The sequence below is a fragment of the Lolium rigidum genome, chromosome 7 (assembly GCF_022539505.1).
Source record: "Lolium rigidum isolate FL_2022 chromosome 7, APGP_CSIRO_Lrig_0.1, whole genome shotgun sequence".
Classification (NCBI taxonomy): domain Eukaryota; kingdom Viridiplantae; phylum Streptophyta; class Magnoliopsida; order Poales; family Poaceae; genus Lolium; species Lolium rigidum.
The window spans coordinates 50829182-50839732 of NC_061514.1; the positions used below are offsets into that span (position 1 = coordinate 50829182).

The 10551-nt window shown below is 45.8% G+C and overlaps 1 protein-coding gene and 1 pseudogene across 1 annotated transcript; one reads left to right on the plus strand and one right to left on the minus strand.

Annotated features, from left to right (window-relative positions):
- The first annotated feature begins 1154 nt into the window (after positions 1 to 1154).
- Positions 1155 to 3254, plus strand: LOC124671335. Its single transcript, XM_047207719.1, has 3 exons — positions 1155 to 2096; positions 2224 to 2373; positions 2485 to 3254. Exons 1-3 carry the CDS (start codon positions 1155 to 1157, stop codon positions 2887 to 2889), a joined length of 1497 nt encoding a protein of 498 aa, XP_047063675.1. The 3' UTR covers positions 2890 to 3254.
- Positions 3255 to 6420: 3166 nt separating this feature from the next.
- On the minus strand, positions 6421 to 10277 carry LOC124671336 (annotated as a pseudogene).
- Positions 10278 to 10551: the final 274 nt, after the last annotated feature.

Consider the following 10551-nt stretch of genomic DNA (forward strand, 5'->3'; position numbering starts at 1 on the left):
CATCTCCGGCTCCATCCGCTCGAGCGCCATGGACAACAGAAGAACCACCAGCAGCCATCGGCGACCAAACCCCAAAGGGCACCACGCCATTCTCCACACGGGCAAACTCCAAACTACAACTAAACCTAACCCTACTACTGCTATTATGTAAAGAAGGTGGCCGACCTCCTCTACCCCGTCGTCTCCGGCCGGCGAGGCCGTCGGAAAGGAGAGGGAGAGGAGCCAGGAAGAGGGAGGTGACTCTCAAGAGAAGGGGGAAAGAGAGAAGGAAACGGTGGAAATGAGGGCCTCCCCATGTAGCTTCCTATAAGTACAAGGTTATCTAATACTGGGACATAATAAGCACACTCTACTCAACGGATAATTCTGCTAGAGCAGGAGTAAGGACTATTGATGAAAGCGGAGCACAAATACTTTGGACATTGTTTTTTCTTGTCTCAATGCATCTTTGTTTTATGGAATTGAACATGGTATATGTAGTTGTGGATGATGAGATAATCTATGTGTTCATTATGAAATTGTGTTGTGAGGTCAAGATGTTATGAATTATTATGTGTTGCAATTCATTTCATGTTGAACACACATTTCTTGTTTTGCAAAGATCATGTTTTCGTTATGTATCAATTCCGTAGTGAAATTCATTTCAGTTATAATTATGTATGTCGGGCAAACAAGTCATTGGTGTTGAAATATCAATTCAAATGAAAAGAAATACATCTAAAAGTTTAAATTCATTTTATTTATGCAAAATGAAATGAAATGTCGGATCCAAACAACCTCTAAGTGTTTTTTGAGCGGACAATGTCTACTGCAGCTGGTATTTTTCTTTAGAATTAGCTTTTTTAGAATTGGTTTTTTTAGAATTAGCTTTTTTTAGGGTGATTTTAGAATTAGCTGGAGTAGCTGGTAGTGGTAGCACACATGAGCACAGACGCTTCTTCCTCCAGCCCAAATCCACAGACGCGAAATCCTGCTCCGGCCCAGTTACGCAAAACCCTAGCGAGTGAGACCAAACCCATTCATTTGTTCTGAAAAAAAAAAACACGACTCTTCTCAGTTCTCACTGGTCGGAAGGAAGGACGCAACACCTGCTCCCCACCGCGGCACCGGACCACCGCCGCGTGCCTCTCTCTCCTACGCCGGCGCCGGTCGCCATGACGACGTCCCCCTGGCTCGATGACATCATGCACGCCTGCCTCCCGTCCTCCCCGGTTTCCGCCGCCGCCTTCCTCTCCGCCGCCATCTCCGACGACGGCGGCGGCGAGGACCGCATCAGCGCCCTCTCCGACGACCTCCTCTGCAACGTCGTCTCCCGCCTGCCCGTCAAGGACGCCGCCCGCACCGACGCGCTCTCCCAGCGCTGGCGCGGCCTCTGGCGCGGCACCCATCTCGTCCTCGACGACAGCCATCTCCTCCCCGACGGCCGCCCCATGGACTGGAGCGCCCCCGCCGCCGCGGTGTCCCGCATCCTCGCCTCTCACCCAGGCCCCTTCCGCTGCGTCCGCCTCGCCAACAACCTCATCGACGCATCCAAGGAGGACGCGCTCGCGGAGTGGCTCCGCCTCCTCGCCGACAAGGGCGTCGAGGACCTCACCCTCGTCAACCGCCCCTTGTCCTTCGACGTGCCCGTGCAGCTACCCCCATCCCTCCTCCGCTGCGGCGCCTCGCTCCGCCGCCTCTACCTCGGCGTCTGGCTCTTCCCCTTCACCACCGGCCTCCCGCGCAGCCCCGACGTCTTTCCCCACCTCCAGGAGCTCGGCATCTGCCACGGCATCACGGAGGAGCGCGACCTGGAGTACGTGCTCGCGTGCAGCCCCAAGCTGGAAACTTTGGCGCTCATCTCCAACTACTGCTACCCCGACCGCGTCCGCATCGGCAGCCACAGCCTCCGCTGCCTGCTGCTCTGGCATTCATTGGCGGACGAGGTCGCCGTCATGGCCGCCGCGCGCTTGCAGCGTCTCATCATCTACTGCACGCACCCCGCCGAGGCCGGATGGAAAATCAACGTCAAGATAGGCTATGCTCCTGAGCTCGCCGTGCTCGGCTACTTGGACACGGCCACCCATGTGCTTCAGATCGGCAACACCATCATCAAGGTTGCATTTTTTCTCTCCTATATCACTCTGTTCCACAATGTAAGCCGTTTCCCAGTGACCGGCTAGACAAATCGTTGAGTGCTGGTCTGATTTGCATTGATTTTGATCGTTGTGCGATGATTTGCAGGCTGGGGTGACAAATGTGAGCCCAAATGCAGTGGTTCCAAGCGTCAAGGTGTTAGCTTTGAAGGTGCGTTTCAGAGTCTCTGAGGAAGTGAGAACTTTGCTGACTTTCTTGAGATGCTTCCCTGAAGTAGAGACCTTACACGTTATGGCTGTGAGTTTTTACCCTCTGGCTCTCTGCATTCACAATTTGCGTCATCACAAGCATTGAATTTTTATTACTTCTGTTCCATCTTTCGCTGAATTGCGCGCTTTAATTTTGCAGTCCGACAATGACACTGACTACTATGATGACCCGGGTGAAGTCAAGGCTGGGGACAAGATCAATTCTACATTCTGGCAGGGTGTCGGTCCGATCAAATGCGTGGAGTCGCATGTCAAGAAGGTGGTGTTCGATCAGTTCAACGGCGGGACAAACCAGGTTGGGTTCCTGAAGCTGGTCCTTGGGAGAGCGGTGTTGCTGCAGAAGGTGATAATTGTGTTGGCTGGTCCGGATCCTATCATGGTGAGTGAGGTCAAGCGCAAACTGCAGCCGTTGGCTTCCAAGAGAATGTGGGCCACTGAGGTGTTGGACACAACTTCCTTGGAGGTCCGAGGACGTGCAAGTGGTCATGTTTGGAGGTACAGCAGAGCATCTGATCTTTCTATCAGCGACCCATTCCTCTCTTAAGGCACCGAGAGAGCATTTGTTAGCACTTAGCAGCTAGAGAGCATCATCGTTTGAGTTTTGAGTGACCTATTTATTTGTCAAGGCAGTGATGGAGCGTTCATTAGCTGCTGCTAGAGCATTATTTTGAACGACTCATTTTTTTGTCAAGGGAAGTGATGCAGTGTTAGTCAGCAGTGTTTTTGAGTGTTGGAAATTTGGGGTTTAGCAACAGAGGGTTATGCAAAAGACTTCTCAATTTTTCATGACTTCGATATACTGTTACCTGCATCTGCATGTAATGTGATTTACGTAGCTTTACTGTGGTTGTGACCTGCTCATGTTGTTATCTGAATGATAACTATTATTTCTGCATTCTATGTGGTTTCCGTGGCCTGTGCGTGTGGCTTACGCATGTTGGTATGTGCACTCAATTTAATTTCTGTGGTCTGACTGTTGATGTTACAATTAGGCAATACTTGTGCTTAGTTTCACTGCTGAATGTGCTGGTGCGTTGTATGTTCTGGAACAACAGGTGTGTGTTGTAAGTTCTGAAACAACTCCTGAAAACTGCTCAGAGTATCAGGGTTTATATAAGGGGTAAAAACTTTGGAGCTGTTTGGATGGTGCCCACATTAGCCTTACCAAAATTGGGCCGCGCCAATTATTTGGCGAAGCTTTTTGCCGCTGTGGTTTCACCCAGGAGCCGGCTGAAAAGTGAACGCAAGAACCAAAATTTTGGCAGGGATCCGAAAAGTTGGCCTCAATCCGAACGAGCGGCGCGCCCGCAGTCAACGCCAAAATTTTGGCTTGGCAGAGCCCGGCTACAATCCAAACAGACCCTTTGTATGGCCTTGCGAAGTTTGACAATGAGCTCTATGCTGTTGAAAGGTCTGGTAACCCTTCTATATCATTGCTTACATTTTCTGTTGTTCAGCGTCCACAATGCTTCCCTATTTTTTGTTGATGCTGTAAAATTGCTATGTTGCTGCAATGGTACCTAAGACAATGGTTGTATAATGTTCCTTATTTTTGTTAGTCACTCGTTTACTTGATTTTCAAAGATGCAGCTCAGTTGGTTTAATCTCGTGTTAGCTCTATAACATATGCCTGTATGTTGATTTGAACCAAGATTTAGTAGAGCAGATGGATGAAAGTAGAGATGATTAAGATGCAGCACTGTTCACTAAGAACATATATTCAGCTGCTTTTATTTTTACTTTAGGCCTCCTCCTCCTCCTGTTATTAAGCATTAAGAGCATACCTACATGGTTATCTTTTGCTGGTTTGCTATATTCTGGACCATGATCTATTAGCTAATAAGCATTTCAGCTTTGAAGGGGGAACAATTGTACCACATGGGTCTACTTCCAAGTGACAGATAAGTTTTCTTCATTACCTTTTTCCCTTCATTCTAAATGCTACATGTACATTCCCTAAAAAATGCTACATATACATACCATGTGTTTGCATGTTCCGATATCCTTTTTGGTGTATGCTCTCAATTTTCTGTTTAATAATACATGTTCTTGAACTGTTCACACATTCCTTTTTCACTAAGAACATATATTCACTTGCTATATCCCACTATATATTGGTTCTGAAATATTCGTCATGCATGATGCATCTGTGGCTTAGGATAAGAAATAGATGCTGTTATCCCACTACAAGAATGTCAGAAACTTCAGGATAGATTCGAGCTTCAAAAGTGCAAAAGTTGCGAATCTTGACATTTTTTGTTCTGGGTTGTGACCGGAAACTATACTGAACATTGCTTGGTGCAGGAGGAGAAACAAGAATGTTATTGCAGTTATGGTTGAAACTTATGGGTGGAACTCAACAAGTTGATCAAGAAGTGAAGTCTAAAAAGGTATTTTGTGCTCGCTAAGTTTGTTAACTCTATTTTTTGGTAAATTTTCAACAAAAAACCATATTTGCATATATTCTCACTTGAAATTTGCTTATTGTAATTTTGTCATTTTTGGGGTGCATGAAGACAATGTTGAATGCAAGTGCCCTGACTTTCTGAGCTTGAGAGCCTATTCATTCTGGCATTGATGATGCTGGACTGAATGAAATAGTTAGTGCAACATGTGGACTGTGGAGAAATTAATTGGTTGAACTTGCATAGGCAATTTTGACCACTAGTTTCTTAGATGCGCTATTCCGGTATGTCAACGAAGTTAGAAGTTTACTTTTCTTAAAGAGAAGTATATAATCGGCATGAGGGTTGGTTTTCGAGAACGAACCAGCACCACTTTTAACAAATTCAGCAAAAGGAAACTCCTCCAAGAGAAACAAATATCACTGAAATGGTCCTCTTTGTAGTATTCCCCCAGAAAGTAACCTGGCCAAATCTAGTTTCCTGAACCTTGAGGGTCATTATTAGCTACACCATAGTAGCAATAGCAGCTCCTGGTGGTAAACTTGTAATAAATGCGAGCTGACACAGTATTAGGTAGATTGGTATTGTGTTTGTTAGGGAAATCTTGTTCTGTTTTTTTTTATTCACGTAAGATGTTTTTCTCAATAACCACCTCCATGTGGGCAGATTAAAAGGAAAAAACGGTAAATATGCTGGGATGTTTGATATTGCCAAGACACAACAGGTAGTCATATGATACATAATGGTGGCTGGGGTATCTTTTAAGCACTTCTACCTTTGATGAAAGAATGGATAAGCAGTAACTTGTAGCTGTCATTTTCTTGGTGTTTAAACAAGAATAAATCACAGCTGATTTTGTAGACTATCTAGGCTCTTCTAAACTCTGTCGTCTTGATAGTTGGGTTTGTTGTATAAATTTTTATTCTGACACAATAAAAATGCTGCTTCCCTCTTAATCAGAAACTGAAGTTGTGAATTTTGTTCTTCTGTATTCAGAACCTAGGGAAGCGCACATGTAAATTGTATTAATTCATGGTCTTAAATTATTTCTATAGGTCGACTATGCGTAGCATGGATTCTTCTGAATGCTTTTGTAGAAGTATGGATTCAAAACCTTGTGTTTACTTGTTTTGCATTTTGTTCACCAAGGTTGGATGCAGTATGCTAAAGTAGATGGGGCTCAAAACATTGTAGGATTGTAGACACCCAATGGTACTCATTCTTATCTTCACTTTGGGTAGTTCTCCTAGTGAGTACTGAGTACTTGTTTTGCACTTATCTTCACTTTGAGTAGTTGTTATTTGTTAAAACCACTTTTGACTTCTAAAATACGCAGATGCTCAAGTCAAAAAAAAAAAAAAACCCGCAGATGCTCAGTTCAAACGAGGATCTGTTCAAAACAAACACAGATGTGCAATCCAACTTCTTTAGTATGGCATCTGAATTGCTAAATATTGAATTGCAAAATAGTTTTCTTCCGTAGGTTTTTCTACTTGCATACTGAATATTCCATTGACAATTTCTTATTGTATCTTGGTAAATTGTGCTTGAACAGGTTAATTGCAACTAGCGCACGAGAGGCGCAGCTTCCATCCTGAGAGCATGGTGAGCATATTGTCCCTACACTAGATATGCATATTCTTCTCCTTTTCATCTTTGGATGTGTTAGAAATCATGGAAAATCGTTATGGATTGCAGCAATATCATTCATCATTCACACACTTTGCATTTACCTATTATATATGTTCAGACAGATGAATCATACAATATCTTGTATATATGGATTGATGGAGGATTCACTTCGGCTGGCAAGAAGGCGAATCAGGCTTAGCCGACGAGCCCCAGGTTGCGGCGGCCTCGTCCCTGAGGGCCTCGTAGAGCTCCTGCGCCACGCCGACGAGGAAATGGTCGGCACCGTGCCGCGCGAGCAGCGAGAACGACACCGGGACGCCATTGCGTATTCCCAGTGGAATGCTGATCTGGCAGAACCCTGACAGGCCGGCGATGGAGAGCAGGGAGAAGGCCTTCGCCCGGAAATCCTCCAGCATTGCCGCTTCCATGCGCAGCCTGGGCGGCGCGTCGGGGACAGTAGGGATCACCAGGATGCCGTCGTCCTACAAATCGATACGAACTTCGTTCAAGCATAGCAAAACAGAAAGATGAATTCTTTTGAGCAGTTGCATGATTGATGGGTTGGTTTGTTTACCTCTAGGGAGCGGCGAGGGCGGACCTGAATTCGGTTCTCACGGTGTGAAGATCCTCCATGGCCGGATCATCTGCCGAGGCGGCGGCCTCTTGCACCCATTCCCGGATGCCAGGGCCGAGGTTGGGCTTTACTGTATTTATCCACTCTGCGTAGTTAGCTTTGAATTCAGACCTGAAAAATAAGTGGTACATCTTCACAACAGAGATGACACTCATGCATGTGCCATGATCGAGTTCATAGATCTGACTGAATTCGAAAATGCGACATGGTGTGCATCCAGCTAAAGGGCTAAGAACTTGTTCGTACAATACATTTGCTTGATTAATGTCGGTAGTAGGTATAAGAGGCAATTGAATCCAAGAAACCTTAGAAGCACTGGCATGACGTGCGAGATGGCAGACATAGCCGGCACACCAGATGATGCAGACAAGCTGACGACGATGAACTTGCCGATGCTCGGAACGTTGTTGGACATGAAATCACCAAGATCTCCATTGTCTACTACATCACCTGTCAGTTATGTAGCTGGAAAGTAAGTGACTGATCTCTGCTCTGCTCTGCCATGATGAGTTCGACTCGACGAGTTCTGCTAGCTAATGCTTACTGCTGAATGTCTTGACCGCTGAAGCGTTGACGATCTCGTAGGTGCAATTGTCCAGAGAGGAGCTCAGGATCCGTAAACAGTCTGCCTGTTCCAAATTCAGTTGATCATGTCCTGCTCCAGCATGTGCATATCCTAGGAATTTGGGTGCTGGCAGAAGGTGGCTCTCTCCTCCGCCTCCTCTTCTTCGGGCACTGGCGATGGAGGGTAGACGGCCAAGGAGCTCGGGAACCTCGCGCTGTTCCTCGCCTACATGGCGCCTTCTACCTGGATTAGATTGGGGGCCTGCACACGCTGCCCTTGGGGTTACAGGTGCACGTCGTTCTGCTTCCTTCATTGAGCTAATTAAGGATAAAAGATGAACACCAGTGCCTAGATAGATGAATGAATCCATAAATAATCCCCTGTCTCTTGCTTGCCTCTAATTTGCAGTAAATAAGCAGATGACGATGTGAATGTACTACATGATGGTTACACTCTATGTGCATCGTTTGGTAAAAGTGAGATGTGATAAATACTCATGGAATATCTTTAGCATATTAAATACATGTAATAATGTGAGCGTTGCTGCTGGCCGGCAAATTGGCATTATCACTTGCTCTGTCACATTATTCATTCGTTCGAGCTACACTTGCATACAGTTGTAGATAAGAGCCATATCACTTGTTTTATTACATGGATGCTTTGTTCATTCACTTGCATACAGTAGTTGGATAAGTTGCTATGTTGTCAGTAAAAGCTTTGTTTTAGTATTGATAAATTTATTTGGCTCCTCATTAGTGAGCTTTTTACTATCCTTGACCATTTTTATAGGCTGAATTTAAGCTCAATTCTCTCAGATGCGCAATGTACCATTGACACCTTCTGCGACTCCCCGGCTTCCCATGTACCCTCTCATGGCTTCTCTTGGGCCGCAACTTTTCTGTGGGCAAGCTACACCTGGTATGACGACCCCTCAGGTACTGTTATAAGTTATATTCTTACTTTCATTTTGGACTTAACTGTATTAAAGGAGAAGCAGTATATTTCCATGGTAGACAAGAGAGAAGGTAGCACTAACTTGAGCAATATAAATTGTCAGTAGAAATATTCTTCGGGGTTAATGGTTTATCACTTTTATACGAGTGAAACAACATCAGTGTTCAGTATCCAATTTATTCTTAATGCCATGTGTGTTCGGTTGGGAAGATGGTTCCATATTTTACATTTCACAGAAAATTACGAGAGTTTCTTTGTGGTTCATCTAGATCTGAAAATTATCTCTTTAAGGTGCATTCAGTTTAATTATTGTTTTCTTAGGACTGATCCAACACTGAAGACTATGCAAATTATTTTTTGTGGAATACTATTTTGAAGCAGTACTGTAGAAGGCTATGGAATTGGCACTATGTTGCCATCTCTTCAGGCAACAAGTGCATGTCTCAAGGATAGTTATGATCCTTGCATTAATGCTTGTATTGCATCAAAGAAAGGTAGATGATTCACATGTTTCGGTTATGCAAGTTAGCTTGCGTGGATTTGTGATTACTGGCCTTTAGAAACATGTAAGTGCTGCGAGTTCAGCTCAATTATGTTATGTTCTGTAAAGTGAAGCTGCAGTTCAGTTTTGTGAACCGTGAGTTCATTTTAGTTCTGTAAGTTAATTACTAACAATGCAGTTCGGTTCTGTAGTTACACTTGTGAGTGCTGGGACAATGATTGCTAGAATTGTTACTTACTGATTTTTTGGTAAATGCTGTAATGAATTGCGTACTTAAAAGAGTGCCTTATTTTAATATCTAAGCACTTTTAAGTACTGCCTTTATTTGCATTTGCAGGCTCTTTTCAAGAATGCTTGAAGTTGTAATCAAAGGCATTTCAGAAAAGTGCCTCAATAAATAAATAAAGGCATTACTAAAAACTGGCCCAAACTGAAATCAATGGCACTTTACAAAAGTGCCTCAAAATCAAAATAGAGGCAGTGTTTAAAACGCCTGCATACAATTTTTGAGGCAGTGCTGAAAAAGTGCTGGCGGAAACCATTATCGTCACCAGTAAATGCACCAGTTTTTTTTTTTTTTTTTTTTTGCCTCCAAACAGTATTGCCGGCACTTTGTGTGGAATTAGCAGCAGTTTTTTACGTTTTAGTGCCTCTGACTGAGTCACCTGAGTAGTTTGCTCTATATGAGAGGATCTCGTTCAGGTCGGGAACCAAAACTCACTCTCAGAAATGGAGAACAAGTAAGTGCGACCCCCTTTGCCCTATGAGGTAATTGCACCACAGGTACAAGAACCCTATGTGCATTTTCATACAAAAACTTCAAAAGTGTGTTCAGGTGGTACAACAACTTGTCCTGGATGTGCACCGTTGGTACAAGTGGTCTCTGGAGCTGCCACGCGTCCCTGGTCAACCGTCAAACCGTTTTTGCAGAAAAGTCCTTACAGAATGCGAGAATCGCGCGCGACCAGAAGCTTTCTTCTCCTCTCCGCTCGCCTCTCTTTCCCCTTTCCTCTCCTCTCCGCTCGTCTCGTTCCCCTTTCCTCTCCTCTCTGCGGCGGCGAACCCTAGATGCATGGCGGACCAAGGGGAGGGGAGCATGGACAGCACGGGCCGGACGCCGCCGCCAGGGTTTGCCCGTCGCGGTGGGCCGCGGTGGTGGGGCAGGCCCGTGGCTCCAGCACCTGCTCCTGCTCGTGGCCGTCGCGGAGGGCTGCGACATGCGGTGGCGGAGGAAGGCCATGGCAGCAGTGCGGCGACAGAGGAGAGGGTTGCGGAGGAGACTCGGCAATGGAGGTACGAGAAGTCTGGTCCGTAAGTACATGCTCCCGTATCGCCGCCTAGCATCGGAGGAGGAGAGGGCGGCCATGGCGAGCCCAATGGTCGGCGGCCGGCAATTCCAAGCAATGCGGAGGAGCAGATTGGCGCCATGGAGGCTCGGGTGGCCAGCCTGCGGCGAGCCTCCCCCGCCACCACCCCCAGCAAACTGAAGGAGGAGGACATGCGCATCTGGAAGG

Excerpts from the sequence above, each read along its gene's own strand:
- LOC124671335 (XM_047207719.1), top strand. The coding sequence starts at position 1,155 with ATGACGACGTCCCCCTGGCTCGATGACATCATGCACGCCTGCCTCCCG. Across the intron at positions 2,097-2,223 it reads TCGGCAACACCATCATCAAG|GCTGGGGTGACAAATGTGAG; the intron begins GTTGCATTTTTT and ends GATGATTTGCAG. Across the intron at positions 2,374-2,484 it reads AGACCTTACACGTTATGGCT|TCCGACAATGACACTGACTA; the intron begins GTGAGTTTTTAC and ends TTAATTTTGCAG.